This window comes from Macaca fascicularis, chromosome 2 (genome assembly GCF_037993035.2).
Source record: "Macaca fascicularis isolate 582-1 chromosome 2, T2T-MFA8v1.1".
In the NCBI taxonomy this organism is placed as follows: domain Eukaryota; kingdom Metazoa; phylum Chordata; class Mammalia; order Primates; family Cercopithecidae; genus Macaca; species Macaca fascicularis.
The window spans coordinates 119,038,669-119,056,258 of NC_088376.1; the positions used below are offsets into that span (position 1 = coordinate 119,038,669).

General features: G+C 42.4%; 1 protein-coding gene across 17 annotated transcripts in view; it reads right to left on the reverse strand.

The window, feature by feature from the left end:
* ERC2 (ELKS/RAB6-interacting/CAST family member 2) overlaps positions 1–17,590 on the reverse strand; it is a 974,891-nt gene that overhangs the window by 438,042 nt on the left and 519,259 nt on the right. For all 17 annotated transcript variants that reach the window (XR_012431280.1, XR_012431279.1, XR_012431278.1 and 14 more), the window contains one exon: positions 6,300–6,435. Coding sequence is in view for 9 of the 17 variants with exons in the window: in XM_015446056.3 (XP_015301542.3) it covers positions 6,300–6,435 (136 nt within the window). In the remaining 8 variants the exon portion in view is untranslated. The remainder of the gene's footprint in view (positions 1–6,299; positions 6,436–17,590) is intronic.

The window sequence follows — 17,590 nt, forward strand, 5'->3', positions numbered from 1 at the left end:
AAGGGCTATATGAAGTGGAGGATTAGGTCAGAAATCCACAGGAAAAAGCAGGAGACGTTTCTCAGAAGAAATATGCAAGTTACTGCACATTTGGAAAAACAAGTCATACTTTATTGGGAGGAAAGAAGAAAAACTCCACATATAACAGTTTTATTAACCCAATTGCACTTGGCTTCTTGGAACATTTCTAACAAATAGTTACTTCCCAAATACATTGCACCGGATGTCTTGTCACCCCTGACAGTCGATGAGTTACTACAAAGAGTAATGACTTTAACTCAAGGCTACCTGAAACTGATTGTCAAATAAGATTTTCTGAAACTGCCCACAGGGGCCTGCTACAACAAAAGTCGTTTTTTTGGCTCGTGGGGGATTATAGTGTGAAAGAAAAACAAATGTCAAAATAAATCCCCAAGGAAAGAAAGCACTCCTGTGCCGACCCTCAGCCCTACTCGTCAACATTCCTTGTCCTCTGCAGACTAACAAATACTTGAGTATTTCTCTTCGTCTGAAACCATGAACAGAGTCTGAAAAAATTAGATGAGGGTCAGTTCACATTTCAACAATGTGATAAGATGCATCCATAACTTAATGGAACTTCCCAATCTCTACCCATCAAGGTAGAAAACTGTAAAACAAACAAATAAAACACTTCACAGTGCTTAAAACAAATCATGATGTTAAATTCTAATGAAAATTTAAACAAATGTGGACTCTTTTTTAAACCTGGGTTAGGATGACCTTTCTCATCTTTTCCATATGTTGAAAATGATGGCTGAGCCGGGCGCGGTGGCTCAAGCCTGTAATCCCAGCACTTTGGGAGGCCGAGACGGGTGGATCACAAGGTCAGGAGATCGAGACCATCCTGGCTAACCCGGTGAAACCCCGTCTCTACTAAAAAATACAAAAAACTAGCCGGGCGAGGTGGCGGGCGCCTGTAGTCCCAGATACTCGGGAGGCTGAGGCAGGAGAATGGCGTGAACCCGGGAGGCGGAGCTTGCAGTGAGCTGAGATCCGGCCACTGCACTCCAGCCTGGGTGACAGAGCGAGACCCCGTCTCAAAAAAAAAAAAAAAAAAAAAAAAAAAATGATGGCTGAAATGGAGCCTCCCTAAATCACTCTACACCATGCCTACCAAACAGCCATGGAAAACTAGGAACTAAATAAACTCATTTTGACAATGATGAATCTCTTAACTCAGCTGGTCAGGTTTCTTCTAATGGCAGTACTTAGGTAAGTGTACCATAACACATGAACATAGATCACAGTCAAAGTAACAATTTTAAGTTCAGGGAATTGAAAAAGAAATGAATTTAACTTAGTGACTTGGAGAGATGAACATATGTATGAAGCTTAAAAAGTTGCTGCTTAAGATATACACATCCTTCTGCAAAGAAACAACTTAGCAAACCTTGGGAACTCCATAATGAACTATATGTTTTGCTGAAAGCTATGCATTTTTGAGGTTTATGTTGTTTGTTACACTTCCTCTGTTAGCTGATTCCAACTCTAATTGGAGGAGGAAAGTAAAGGAAGTCCCCTTCGAGAAAAGATATTGGCTGTACAGGGTTACACAAATTAAAAAATAAAATTGTCTTTCTAGCCTTTTTTTTTTTTTTAGAATTCTATTAAAAGGACAAGAATAAATGAGAACATTCACTTGCTTTTTAAAGTGATCACACTTGGGTTTAACCACGGGCAGAGAAGAAACTTTACGGTTCCCTGGGAACCTATAATTTGGAAACGGAAGCACACAAGAACAGACTTTAGTTTTCAGGCAATAAATTGAAGAGAATTCTGCAGACATATAACAGAAAAGGAGCATAAAACATTGGCTTGTGCATTTTTTAGAAAGTTAGTTTATTAACTCGATAAGCTACACATGGAAAAATGCAGCCAAAATCTACAAGGATATCCACTGGGGTTTCAAATTGGCATATTTACTCAGTGAGAAATAGGTAGAGCTTTAAAAAAAAAAAAAAAAAAGCATCCCATTCTGGAAATGACGATTTAGTGTGAATCTCCAGAAAGACACCTTGTTGAAAAACCTCCATGTGGGCTCTGATGGGACACACAGAAGCCCAAAGCCCCAAGGTCAGACATAAATATCATGCCCTATAATCTGTGTTCTGGGAAAAGCTCTGCAGAATTATACAAGAAAATCACGATCTTTCACATCCACCTTTCACACACAATTCAACATTAACTTGAAGAATGTTTTAATTTTCCTCCTTATTGCCCAAAATGTTTTTTTAATGCTTTATTAGGAATTTCCATTTACTGGCGTGTGTTCTATATCTGTATTACTCATCAGTGTAAAATAGTTGCAAAGAATTTGTTGGTTGATACTCCCAATGGTCACTGTCTTCTATGATTAAAAGCTCATTATCAGTCTCTCTGGGAGAAAACTCTAGTAACTGAAGTCCACATATGTCAGGTACTGTGCTAGGTTCTTTCACAAACCTTATTTTATTTAACCCACCCAGGGAGGTAAAGATTGCAATCCCCATTTACAGATGAAAAAAGTAAGGGTCAGAGAGATTCTCTGCCATACTCAAGGCCTTAAGCTAATAATAATAAGGGCCAGTATTTGAACACTGGCTAGTTCAGCTCCATGGTTCTGCATCCTTCCCTTCCTGTTCTCCTTGTCAATGCTCCAAAAAATGATTTGAGAAGCTAAATCAAGAACATTCCATATTCCTGTAGATTGTGGACGATTTCCTTTAAGAAACAATAATTCAAGTATCTTCAAACAAAATGAGGACTCAGGACAAATACTAAACTGCCACCTTTCCAATGAGTCAAGTTCGGCTAACTAGGGTGTATTCTTAGTCAGTTTATTTACACTATGTAGACCCACAGGGATCAGAGTGCCAAGCCACGCAGCAGAGGCCACAAGCCAGTGGGCAACTCATGTGCACGTGTGCTTCACAGGATCCCAGAGTGTTTAAAAATTCAACTAACTTCCTAAAGTCCACAGATTTCACATACAAATTCCCATTTTATGGATTATCTTGGACAATCGGAGGTCCCACCACCCTAGGCCCACCTTTACAGCAGTGTTCAACCAGAGCGTAGTGGCCACTACTCCCTTAGATGAGTAAGGGTTCTTGAGTTCCCTACAGCTCCCCATCACCCTCAAGTATATCCACACACTAAGGCCACCCACAGCTGAACTTTTTCATTATGCATATGCTATTTTTCTTATAATAGAGAAATACTTCTCCAGGGCTTGTCTCTTTTGATAGACTGAATGATTGGCCCCAATTCTTCACCTCTCCTCGTATCTACTCCCATACATTTTTGTCTTTGTGAGTAGAGTGTACTTTTCCAATCTGTGGCTTGGCTATGTGCTTTGCTTTGGGCCAATGCAAAGGGTGAAAATCACAATATCAGTTCAAGACTAGGCCTTGTGAGGCCTAGCATGTTTTGCTTATTCTCTTGTGCCTCAGCAACTGTCACTAGAAGAGTTTTCCCTGGGTTGCTCACACCTCTTCGGCCTCAGAATGAACACGTGTAACAGAGCTGCCCCAGACACCACCACAGACGTGCAGTGAGTAGAAGAAGTGCCCAGTCAAACCCACCTTAGAGCAGCTGGGCCAGTTAGTCAACCTGCAAATCTGTAAGAATAAACTATTGGTACTATAAAGCTACTGGGTTTTGGGGTGATTTGTTGCACAGCACAGCATTATTATGGCAATTGCTAACTGACACATCTCTACCAAAAATAAACCATAAAAAACAGGCAGAAAGAACCAGACATCATTATTTTTCCTACACACAAGCCTGTTTCTTATGTTAAAAGCCTAGACTCTGAAAGCATTTGAGTTTGCAATTTCTGTCAGAAAACTATAAACTTATGAAATAAAGACTGGATTTGTAAAATGTTTCATACTGTGCTATATATCTAGGTTTGACTGAGGTGACGCAGATTTTGTCTATGCCTTTTGTGTTCTGGTTTGAACAATAAAAAACATAGTCACTCTATCTTCATTCAACTTTTTTACCAACTTTCATACCAACTAGTTGAATCTCTTGGTGCTCTTCTTTGAAGCCTGATCCACTAGCTGTTATTGTTGTAGGCAATACACTACATTATATTTTTCTGGATATAATACCTATTGGGTTGCTTGAAATCATGAAGCCAGTGTATCCAGTTGTTACCAAATGCTTGTGTAGAATAAATAAAAATTAACAGGTGCCATTGCCACAACCACCAACCAGCCAGGCTAAATCCCGGTTGACTGACACTTAAAGGCTTAACAGGCTAACTTGTAAACGAGAAATGCTCAAAACAACAACAATATTAAAAAAGTCAAGTGCCTCCAGAAAGTTTTGTTTTCAGAAGGCAGTAATTACTACATCTGAGCAGGTCTGCTTAACAATCCAGGGAAGTGGGAGGTTTACTCTCTATTAACCTTAACCAGAGACATTTTCATCAAAAGTAATCGTGATTACTTTTTACTGCATTTCAAATGCTATCCTTTATTTGGGGTGGTCAGGAATGCAACTAAGCAATTCCAGACCATGCTATCTTTTATGAATAGGGCTATGAGGTAGTTATCAAGGCCCGTTATGAAAATATTGCTCTACAAAAGTTCATGGGCCAAAACAAGACATTAATTTCCATAACTAGATGTGCCCTTAGAAAAGAAGAAATTACTATATATAGAAAAGATAAAAACTTTGATGCTTATTGCATATCAGATTAGAACTGTAGAAATACCTCTGCATATAGTAGACAAATCGTTTTTAATGTTTCATTTACCTTTTCCTTGTTATAACAACCGTTAGTCATGAACACTTATTTTGGGCATAGTCAATTCTAAATTATTTATATGCTTTGACTCTTTAAGTCTCACAACTACTCTGAAGCAGATGCAATTATTATTCTTCTTTTACAGAATACACCATAGCAAGGTAAGCCCTAGCGTCAGGTCCTCTTTAAAGTTCTGGGCCCACCTGGCCGGGTGCAGTGGCTCACACCTATAATCCCAACACTTTGGGAGGCCGAGGTAGGCGGATCACGAGGTCAAGAGATTGAGACCATCCTGGCTAACATGGTGAAACCCCGTCTCTACTAAAAATAGAAAAAAAAATTAGCCGGGCCTGGTGGCGGGCACCTGTAGTCCCAGCTACATGGGAGGCTGAGGCAGGAGAATGGCGTGAACCCCGGAGGTGGAGCTTGCAGTGAGCCAAGATCATGCCACTGCTCTCCAGCCTGGGTGACAGAGGGAGACTCCATCTCAAACAAAAAAAAAAGTTCTGGGCCAACCTACTATTGTCTCACTATTGAGTGAACACTCCAAATCAGGCATCAATGTAAAGGGCCTTCAGTGACACCAGAAGGCATGTCTAGGACACAGAGAGAAAAAAATAAAAACACTAATATTGACTAACGAGTCCCCATGTGCCATGCCCTATGCAAGGTACTTCCTTGTATTTCCTACTCTGGAATAATTATTGATTTTTCTTTTGGCCAATTAAAAAGATGAACTATGAGTACATATTGAAATTATCTAACTTCTCCTATCTCCAAGGAGGAAACCTAATATATGACTGGAGAAAGACACTAATTAATAACCAAAATTTAACATGAACTCCAGCCAACTTGAACTGCTCTGTTTAAAGGCACCCTGGAATAAATAAAGAAACTTCAAAGCAAATGCCCTGTTTTAACTTGAATGTTTTATTGAGTACATGGGGAGCACTCCTTGGCCAAAAATAAGGGTGGTTAATGAGGAAAAATTGGTGTTTCCAGTGAGCTGGTTTGTTTCTAAGATAGAACTGTCCATTGAAAGATAACTATATTCACGGAGAAGACAGAATAATGATCTGTGCCTGAGCCTCGCAGTCTTGAACAAAACAAAACTGGTTTTGTAAACTGTCTGGGATCAGCTGAATGCATCCTCACCCAAATACCTTCTGTGATAATACACACACATTTGCCTTCTTCTATTCCCAAAATAATTTAAATATAAATTGAAAATGAAGACATTTCTATGTTTTAAGTTTCTTGCCAACTATATAAATGCAGCCCTTACCTTTTAAGGTGAGTTACAGGAACCAAAAGACTCTGCGTTGTATTTCTAGGCTCTACCGTAATTGGCTTTTCATGGCCACCGTTCTGAAAATGATGACCCTCCCTGGGAAAGACCTACTGGGTTCCTTGTTAGTGCTAGACCCAGGCAAAGGCAAAGTCCACCATTTCTGTGAATATCTTCCAGCAGCAATGGTGACATTTCTGAGAGAGTCCATCTCTAGTTATTTAGGGATTAAGAAGAGAAGCCCGTGCTTACCTGCAAATGCTGTGAGTTGTCAGCCATGCTATCTTCTCGCCTGCGGACTTCTTCTAGTAGCTGAGCATTTTTCTTCTTTTCCAACTGTTGATTGTGCTTGAGGTTGGCCACCTTCTTATTCTGATCTTTCATATGCCTGAGAAAAGTCAGCACAGCTTGGTTAAATTCTACCACTGGAAGATCATATGTTATCACAAATAGACTCAGGAAGTACTAAGCATAGGCTATCTGGATATGGGCTTGGGAAAAAGATGATACTTCCAAATAATCCATTAATTCAACTACAAATATGTATTGAGCATCCACTTAATACCAGGTCCCAGGAAAGCACTGGGGCTGCAATGGCAAATGGGGCAGGTATAATCTTCACCCTCATGGAGCTTAGAGGCCAGTGGGAAAGATGGACAAGTATCTGGGAAAGATGGACAAGTATCAAGGAAACACAAGTTAGGTTTCTTAACGTTGAAGGAAACAAACAGCATGCTGTGAGAGACAGTGATGTGCTTGTGTGGACAGGTGGTGGAGTGGAAGGAGATGACTTTAGACGCTGTGGCCAGGGAAAGCCTCCCTAGCAAAGTGAGACTGTGGGTGAGACTAGAAGGAGCTAACCAAGAGAAACACCAGTGGCAGAGCTCTCAAGTAGAGAGAACAATGCATGTAATTCCCAAGACAGGAAAGAAGAAACCGGAAGGCTGCAGTGAGGCTAATCCAGGGAAGGGTAGATGTGGGTGGGAGATGGGACTGCACAGGTAGGCAGGGCCCAGGCACATAGGGCCTCTGGTCCATGATAGGGCATTTATTTTCTTCTAATTGGTTGCTGTTCTAATTATTATCATTATTATTCTTTTGGATCATGTTCTTATTCTGAGATCAAAATCCATTACTTTGATTTTAAAATAACAATTACAAGGCTCCAATCAAATACATTGTCATCACTTAGCTCAAACACAATAACAATTTGGCTAATCATAATGTTAAACAAAGTTCTGGGGCTTGGAGTAAAAATTCTTAATGAATCTACAGGATGTCAAAGTGCAAAATCATAAAGTGATCAAGTGAGTAAAAGACTAAGTATAAAGAACGGGTTCAAGAAAACAACAATGGGAATTATAAGCTTAATGTGTACTATTGCACCAGGAGCGTTTAGCAAAACATTCCACAGATTTAGGCAACCATGTCCACAGCAGCTGTAATAAATCTAATCCAACATATGAGGAGGTAGGAGGGCAGTACGGAGGGCTCAGGAGTATTGACCACAAGAGGAGGGATGAGCAGCAGAATCATTTGGGGTCCCTTCTGATCCCTTTCCCCCATACCCCAGCATTGCCACGTCAACCACTGTTACTGAGCCCTGACTCAGTAAAAAACATAGTGAGAATCACTGATCTTTTGAAAATGTAAACAAGGTAAGAACTAGATGATAAACAGCAAACGTGAAATTGAAGCAAGTAAAATCAAATGAAAACTGCTCTCCACAAGAAACTCTTATTTCTAGTCCCCATAAATTATATACTCCCCTACTCTCTCCCATTCCAAGCAAACAAAGCACAAGAGCATTGTTTAGTTAGTAGAATAATATTATCTGGCACTAACAGTGTACTCCCTGCTAATAAAAATAGTCCAAGGGTGCAGTGGCTCATGCCTGTAGTCCCAGCTACTCAGGAGTCTGAGGCAGGAGGATCACTTGAGCCCAGGAGTTAGAGTCCAGCCTGTGCAACATAGCAAGGCCCCATCTCTAAATAACACACACTCTCACGCGCGCACACACACACACACACTATATATATATATATATATATATATAAAAAATATTTTCTGCACTTATATATTCTGAACATTTTGGCTTCTTATGAATATTTACACTAACTGAAGCCATGATTTAAATATTATTCGTAGCACTTATTAGAAGGTTATAAAGTATGATAGAATGACCATCTCCTTAGTCTTTGAGTTGCATAATTTTTGTCCAATATTTCTCCATTTTTACCTGATACAGCAAGGTACACACATGAAGCCACCAAGTCAAACTTGCGTGCTAATCCACTTTGAGGAAACTGTCTTTTGGTTAGTATAAAGATGTTAAGAATGAATCTTGCTTTCTAATTGAATGAGGACACAGTATTTCCAAAGCCCATGCAAACCTAGGGCAGTCATATTTTCCAGTTCCTTAGGAAATAAGGCCAGAGCTCAGTAACAGGATATAATGGAGAGGTTAGGATGATTCGTGTGACTGTTTAATTAGAGGGTATTTTTTAAAAGAAATAATTGATTACTTTAGAGTATAGTATTAAATAGAACCAACTGCTAAAAGTGCCTCTGTCCCAAGTATGGGTGACAAATGCAGATTATTATTACAAACATCATTTGCATAGTGAAAGAACTCCCATAAAGTTCTTAGAGCAGTCTGAACACAGTGACCTTACTTTCAGGGACACTGCAACGATTTTTCAATCCCAAAGAATAAAAGCAAATTCTAAACCCACATGTCCCTTAAAGCTTTCCTAAGAATGAGTGGCGGCCAGGTGCCGTGGCTCACGCCTATAATCCCAGCACTTTGGGAGGCCAAGGCAGGTGGATCACGAGGTCAGGAGATTGAGACCATCCTGTCTACCACAGTGAAACCCCTCTCCACTAAAAATATGGAAAAAAAAAAACAGCCGGGCGTGGTGGCAGGCACCTGTAGTCCCAGCTACTTGGGAGGCTGAGGCAGGAGAATGGCATGAACGTGGGAAGTGGAGGTTGACTGCACTCCAGCCTGGGTGACAGAGCAAGACTCTATCTCAAAAAAAAAAAAAAAAAAAAAAAAAAAAAAAAAAAAACAAGAATTAGTGGCTAAGAAAAATGGGGAACTGAAGTTTTGACATTATGCTGGAGGCCTATCTCCAGCCACTCCTTTCAACACTCCCTTATTTAAGACACCAGTGACTGAAAAAGGAAAGTCGGGTTTTGAATGGCATTGCTCAGGATTTGGGCCAATTAGAGAGATGCAGAGCAAGGTGATGAGAATGATCATCTTGTATTTGTACATGAAACTGTCAATAGTTACATATAAAGTGTCCACACTCTCCTGAAGTAGTGCCACGGTTTTCAAAGATATTTCTAGCAGTTGAAGCCTTTCTTTCACTTAATGCTTACCTGAAAGTCAAAAGGGAAATGAAGGAATGCTCTCGCACAGGTAGGAAAGAAGCAAGAAGTGGGGTGGAACAGGTGAGCAGAGCCTCACTACCAGAGAACTCCTCTCTCAAGTGTTTCTCAGGGAAGCCCTAAGGCTACCTAAAACACAGGTTAAAATGGCAATTTATGAGGAAGGCAGGCAGAGGAGTCATGAAATTTAAAAATACTAGATCTCTTAGAGAAGAGAAAATTCCCTCACAGATGCTCAGTGAAAAAATGACCACAGTGATTTTTGCTAGCAACAACTTCAGCATTTGTAAGAATAAAATCTGTAAGTGACCTATTAGTCTCCACATCTTCCCCTACCTGCAGAAGTACACCCACACTGAATGAATCAAAGTGCTAAATTCAGTACAGCTTTCAAATATCTCCAAAATCTAGACGGGAAGGGCCCTGGTCATGGAGACTGCCATGCCTTCTTACTATCCTGCCCCAGAAGCAAGTATCACTCTTTGTCAAATACCCAACCACTTGGCAAGGCTCTGCCAGAGACTGACCTGCTCCATTATTTAAAAAAAAAAAAAAAAAAAAAAAAAAAAAAGGTTTCTTTGGGGTGAATTTTTTCTCCAGAAAAAAAGCAGCATTAAGAATATATGCAAAATGTAAATTTTAAAAAGATAAAAACAATTATGGTAAAAGAAGTATTTGGAAAATATACTGGTAAGGTTTTCAATGTTTAATTTAAATTTACCAGTTTCATAAAGCAAGGGATGTCACTATTCAAAATTCAGTTGCCATCAAGGAATTTGCATTAAATTAAAAATTTCCAACAAGTTCAAGGTCAACAATGACTACCATATTAAGAAAGCATGTCAGAGAGAACAGAATCCCGCCATTTTCACTAGAATCATCTGTCAAATTCTAAGAATAAAGTGCTAACTTGGTAGTGAGAACATGTCAGACTCTGAGACCTCTGGAATTACATAGCTAGGAGTGCAGGACAGGAGATGCATATGTTTGTCCAAGGGCATGCGCATATTTGCAAAACAAGGAGAAAATCGAAACTTATTTTGAAATCTCAATAGAAACAAAAAGATGCCACTTTTTCACCCATCTGCTCTCAAAAACTTTTAAAGATTGGTAATATTCATTGCTGGGAAGAATGCAGGAATCTAGCTCTCTCACATTGGTCAGGAGGAGTGTAATTAACAAAAGGATTTTTGGAAATCAATTTGGCAATTTCCACCAAGCATACCTTCCTTTTGCCTAAGCAAACCCTTCTTCTAGGAAAACAACCTACAAAAGTGTTTGCACATGTGCACATATATATATATTATATATATATACAAACATTTCCATTACAACTGTAAAAGTAAAAATTTGAAAATTGCCTAATCATCCATCAGAAGGAAACTGAAGAAATTAAGTATATTCATAACATAAAATCAGGGTCGCTAAAAAGATTAAGGCAAAATGAAGTATGGACATGGAAAAGCCTTCAGGATATATTATTACTCAAAAAGGAAAGCAGGTAGCAGAAATAGAAATAATACATATAGTTTGATCTTATTTATGTTAAAATAGGAATGCCTATTTGGATGTATATAGACACACATGCATATAAATGGAAACTCCTGGAAACTCCACGCCAGTCTATAAAAACAGTGGTTATGACTGAAGAAGAGAATGGGTTTGGGAGGAAATGGGATCTTCAATTTATACTGTATGGGGGTGTGTGTGTGTGCATGTGTGTGTGTGTGTAAATAGGGTATAAATACGTACATGAAGATGCACAAATATTAAGTGTACACGTCAAAGGTTTTTGACCAATCAAAATATAGAGCATTGCCATCACCCTGCCTCATGGCCCTTCCCTCTTCCCAGAAGTGATCACTATTCTAATCTTTATTTATACGGATTTCTTTTGTTTGCTCTTAAACTTTATATATATGGAATCATATGGTACATAATCTTTTGTATCTGACTTCTTTTGCTTAGCATTAAGGTTTGAGATTTATTATTCATATTGTTGTTTGTATTATAGTTCATTGCTTATTGCTGAGTACTATTCCATTGTATGAATACATTATAGTTTGATTAGCTATTTCCTTGTTAATGGATATTTGGGCTGTTTAATTTTCTTTTACTGTTAAGAATAAAGTTGCAATGAACATTCTTATACCAGTCTTTTTGTGGATATATGCATTCATTCCTGTTGGACAAATAAGTAGATGTATGTTTAACTGCAAGTATAAAATGGTGCAATCCCATGAAAGACTATTTCTCAGCCATATGAATCTTCTAGGGACAGCAGTGGCTAATAGCACAAACCTTGGAAGAAGACTGCCTGGAATCCCATCAGTAGTCTGCCATTTCTAGCTGTGTGGCCATGGGCAAGCTTCTTAATCTTTGTGCCTTGGGTTCCTCACATATAAAAATGAAAACAATAACTGTATCTAACTCATAGGGTGATTGTGAGGGGTTGATGAGTTAGTACTGGTAAAATGCTTAGAACGGACTGCATCATGTTCACTCTGTTTCACTCTTAGCTTACAGTAAGAAGAATGTAATCATGTCTTGTGCAATATTGTGCACACATATTTAGTGCCTTGTTACCCATTTCAGAACAGCAAGTATTCCAAATACCTCAAACAATGGACTTTGGAATGCATTATTGAATGCTTTATGTCACACATTTAGCTCCCACTTACACTTTCCTTAATAATGAGATGAGTTACATTCCTAGCAGGTTATCCTAATGGAAGCATTGCAGGAAGCTCATGACAGCCATAGGTAAGTAAGCTGGGCTCCTGAAATGACTGCTCAAGTAGATGGGCCACACACATACAATGGAAGCTGACAATGCACATTGCAAGCAGAATTTCCGATAATAGAAGTTTTTACTTGTAACCACTGAGATGATTCCATTTTTTTTTTTTTTTTGAAGCTTGTAAATACCATTCAGTACTCCAGCAAAGTTATACATTTTAGAAAGCTTTCATAAATATTCTAAGGATTTGTTTCTACAGCAAGCATAAATGTGCTAAATGTCATGAGCATGATATCCTTTCCAGGAAGAGAAAGTATCTGGCCAGCTGTGGCAACTTGAACCTAACTCTCCTCCCAGCAAGAGCCAAAAGCTAGAGCAAGGTCTGAAGACTTAGCTCCAGGAAAAGCCAGAGCTCATGGACTTTTGCACCTTGTGGCAGCTTCTCAAGAACAGCCCAGCTTTTTGGCTACTAGTTTTGATCATGGTCAACTGCGTAAGTCCTTGTCAAAGCCATGCAGCAGGATGCCCAAGCCCACATCCCCACATTTGCTGTCTTGGCTTCCCTCCTTGCTTTATTCTTCCTCCTCTCCCTACTGATGCTCCTTGCTCCCCGGAGGTGAGTACCATCATGCATTGTGTCTTCCACCTCCTCTGTGGTGCTTGGGGCTACACAAGGGCCCAGAGACAAAGCCACCCTCAGTTAAATCTGACAATGCCAACATACTTAAAAAAAAGACATCTGTCATTTACCAGACCAGCAGGACACACCCAGAACCTGGTAACATAGCATAAGATAGCTAAAAGAAAGGTGTCAGAGGCAGTGTTCAGATTTGAAAATTTGAGAAGAAGAACTGCTTGCAGGCAAAGACAATTTTGGCTTCCATCTTGTAGCATCAGGCCCCACTAGCAAAACCCTCCTTGGGGAAGATGTTCCTATTCCTTGCTAAGCCTGAAAAAATGATTGAATCATATGTCACCAAGGGGGCCAAGAGGCAGTGCAGTAAGATGCCCAAGATCAAGGACTTTGTTGCCAGGTCAGCCACATTCTTATTGCAGCGGCATCCCTTACCAAGTCTGTAACCCTGGTCAAGTTATCTCATTAGGGGATGGGGATGTTAAATGATTTAATAAACCTAAGGCTCTTAAAATAGTTCCTGGCACACAGTGAGTGCTTTATAAATAACAGTGTCACAGGATCCTTAGGGTGTTGCTCTACCAGCTGGAAACCTCTGTGGCCAGCAGCACCCCTGCTTGGGTTTTGCTTGAGCCCACAAGCAAAGTGGGTTCGTTCAACCCACTCGACTCAGCAGGCTGCGCTCAGCTCACACTACCATCTCAGATCCCATGCCTGCCAAGGGCAAGCCAGACATGGAGTGATGAGGGGTGTGTCAGCAAGCATGGAGTCTGGCTACTGCACACAGCCAGGTACACCAGCTGTGGCAGGGGGCGCAGCTCCAGGCGCCTGCTCCGTGTAAGGCTGCAGCTGGACCAGGTGTACCACAAGTGACTTCCCTTGCAGGCACCAGGGAACGTGGTGGTACCCGGAAGCTTGGAGACACCAGGAACCGCAGAGCCTCAGAGAGGGTGTCACAGCCCTGGCTCTGGGAGACCCTAGGTCTGGGCTTTCCAAAGAGCCGCAGCTCTTCTCTCCTCACCACCTACGATATGGTGAGTTGGGGGTGTGTTTCAGTCCTGTTTCTGTTACAGCTTTTTCTGTCCCAGCATTCAGTGGGTCCTAAGTTCTTGTTCCACTTCCAGGAAGAATGAAGAACATGGACAACTGGAGGGTGAGCAAGGTGTCACTGAGTGACAGAATAGCTCCCAGGAGACCCGAAATGGGTAGCTCCTTTCTGCAGGCAGGTCATCCCAATGAGTGTTCAGTTCTCAGCAAAGAGGAAACTCATGGTGGGTAGCTCCTATCCACAGGCAGGTTGTCCTGAAAAGTCGAGGAGACCCGAAGCAGGTAGCTCCTTCCTGCAGCTGGTAGTCCCAACATCTGTGTGAGTCTGGGTGAGTCCAGGGTTTTTATGGGCTCAGAAGGGAGAAAGTGCATGCTGATTGTTCCATGGGTGGCCATGCGCAGGCCCAGAAAAGGCATCAGAAGTTCTCACTCTGGGCTTCAGACTCCACCCAGAACAGGCAGCCCAGTCCCCAGGCTTCAGTCTGTCCCTGGCTTGAAGGTGGGGCTTCACCAGGGATCTGTCCCTTTCTGCCCAGAAACCTGTCTGCCTCCCGCTGCCATCAACATGCCATCCACAGTGCCCAGGATATTCATGTGGAGGGGTGCCTGCAGGCCCATGCCAAGCCGTCCTCAGCACCCCTGGCCTCCCACTTGTGCTTGTCGGCACCCAAAGTCCAGAGGGGGCCGAGGTAACAGAAAACTGGAGTGTCAGTGCTGCCTTGAGCATGCACACACCTGGCCAGGTTGCAGCAGCGCCCAGACTTGGCCACAACTTTGCTCCACACAGAAGCAGGCGTGGGAAGAGGTGGGAAGAGGACAGGGAGCAGAAACAGGCACTTCTGAGCCTGTGGGCACTGGGGGCTTTCTGGCCCCTGAGAGTGCAGGGATGCATGGGTCCAGAGCCACAGCAGGGCAGCTGTAGCCAGTGTAGGGCTCCTGCTCTGCTAGCTCAGTAGGGGGCAGGGCTCCGGCCTGTTCTTGGATCCCGCTGGACCCACAGAGCATGCAACCCCAGCTGTGCCTCCCCACTGCAGCCAGTATCTTTGCAGCAGCCACTCCAGATGGGCCACTGCAGCCATCAAGAGCCTGATCCCCTTGCCCCAACCCTCTTCTAGAGCACTTATCTACTCCCCACTACACTTACCATTTACTTTCCCACCCAAGCCAAGAAAACCTTGGGAGCAATCTTAGCAGGTGACACAGCAGAAGGTCACAATTAGCAAAAGAAGGGTTTATTTTCCTTCACTCCGGTGGAGGTCCTGAAGGGCTGATTCCTTCAAACATTCTCCCGTATTCTGGCCCTGAAACCTCCCCCAAATATGGATGCAACACCACCTGAAATGTAAACGGAACCCAGTGCCTGAAAGCCAATGCTAAGAAATGATCGAGGCTATTCAGGAAGACCCCAGAGATAGAGGGCAGAGAGACCCTGGGTGACTGCAGATGCCCTCCTACCCCTCCTGATGGACTTGGTAGGATTGGCTTGAGCCCATAAGAAACTCCAAGGGGAAAGGAAAGGCAACTTTCTCACCCTCTGCAGAACTCAGTGTTGAACCCACAGGCATCTAATAATAAGATGCTCTTCCTTTCGAGCAGACCACACACAGACGTCAGGGCCACATGATTAACTAATGAGCCTGGCTCTGATTTACTATTTACCAAATAAATTTCTTATCACTTGGCCTCCCATCTAGGTCTGGTGAGCCAGAGAGCACAGGGTGGTCATGTAGGTCTGAGGATAGTGGCCCTGGAATGGTTATTTTTCAAATTGTTAAGCATTAAATATGTTGTCACAGTCTACATCCCTCTCACTGTAGACTGGACTGTATGCTCAGGATTCCTGGCCCACATGGTCAAAGCTGGTGGCAGATGCACTTTCAGGAGAGTCCAAAGCAGGGTTCCTCTGCCATCTGTGCCCGCATGAAAATATTCCCTGCTTCAGTACGTTGTGGCTCCACATATCCACCTGGTGCCTCAAAGCCCCGCCCAGAGCCAATAGCACAGGAGTGCAAACAGGGAAACATTGCCCCTGCTTCCATGAGAGCAGAAGCCACCATCACATTTTGCCTGGACCACGGGTCTCTTCTCTCCTCCCTGGTCTCCCTGCTTCCACTCTTGCTTCTCTTTTCATCCATTCTCCATCCAACAACAAGACTGGGTGTTTCAAAGTAAGTCAGATCATGCACTGGTTGGCATACAATCTTCCAATGGCTTCCCTTTCCCAAAGAATAAAATTGCACACCTGTGAACTTTGCTTATCAGTCTCATCCCACACCATTCTCACTGTTAGCCCCAGAATCAGGAATTCAGTTTCCTTTCAGTTGCAATAACACAGCAGCTCCTTCCCACCGGGAAGTATAGGCACAGGCTATTCTCCCTGTCTGGGATTCCTCTCCACAGCCACCACTCCTCCCACAACTGACTTTTACCCTTTAAGTCTCAGCTGAAGTAATGCCTCCTCAGAAGGCCCTTTTCTGGGCATCAAATGCAAGGACGCCGCTCCTATCACTGAGAATCTCTGACAGCACCCCACACACTGGTTTCACAGCATTCAGCCAATTTGTAATCATATATTTATTTGCATTTTGAATTCCTTATGGACTATTCCACCACCAGACAAGCAGGAGTCCATCTCCAGGACATTCACTAGAGTGAAGGAATGAGTCCCACCCATGTCCTCTCTGGCCCAAGCTACCGCCATCTCCAAGTTGGACGAGGATGCTGGCTCCAATTGTCCACCCAATCCACTCTCTGCTGGGCAGCAGAAAGTATACAAAGGTTTATATCTTCCTCCTTTGAAAAACTTTTCATTGGTTCTCCACTGCCTGTAAAAACATCCATGTGTTGGCCGGGCATGGTGGCTAATGCCTGTAATCCTAGCACTTTGGGAGGCCGACGAGGGTGGGGGCGTGGATCACCTAAGGTCGGGAGTTCGAGACCAGCTGGCCAACATGGCGAAACCCTGTCTCTATTCAAAATACAAAAATTAGCCAGGTGGGGTGGCAGGCGCCTATAATCCCAGCTACTCGGGAGGCTGAGGCAGGAGAATCACTTGAACCTGGTGGGGCAGAGGTTGCAGTGAGCCAAGATCATGCCACTTCACTCTAGTCTGAGTGAAAGAACAAAACTTTGTCTCAAAAAAAAAAAAAAAAAAAAAAAAAATCCATGTGTCTTCACACTGACTTGTACCAGATCTAACTCCTACTGTGCGAGTCTTATCTCACCCTACTCCCCCAAGCCACACTGGCCTTCCATTTGCACCCTGACATGCCAAGGCCTACTGTCCTCCACGGCTCTGAACAAGCAGTTTCCTCTTCTAGAAACTGTTTACCTCACCCCTATCCCGCCCCTTCCTTCATCACTGATAACTCATATTTATTTTTTCACCCCAGTATAAACGTGATGTCCTCTGGAAGCTGTCTTGGCCTATCAAGAAACTTAGGTCCTCCTGTTACTAACTCCCAAATCACACCATGCCTGCCTTGCCATGAACTCACCACACTTCTGCTCCTTTCCTGTCTTCCTTGTTCTGCTATAGGCACCCTCTGTACAGTGATCACACCTATCTTCTTGTCTTCTCTACACAGGGTCTAGCACAATGCCTAGTCCATTGTCACCCACAGATTTCTGCTGGTGACAATTTAATTTAATTTTATTTATTTCTGGAACTGACCCTCACTTTGGTCAATGGATGAAACAAGTCCCCCTATTTTGCCACATGCTTTA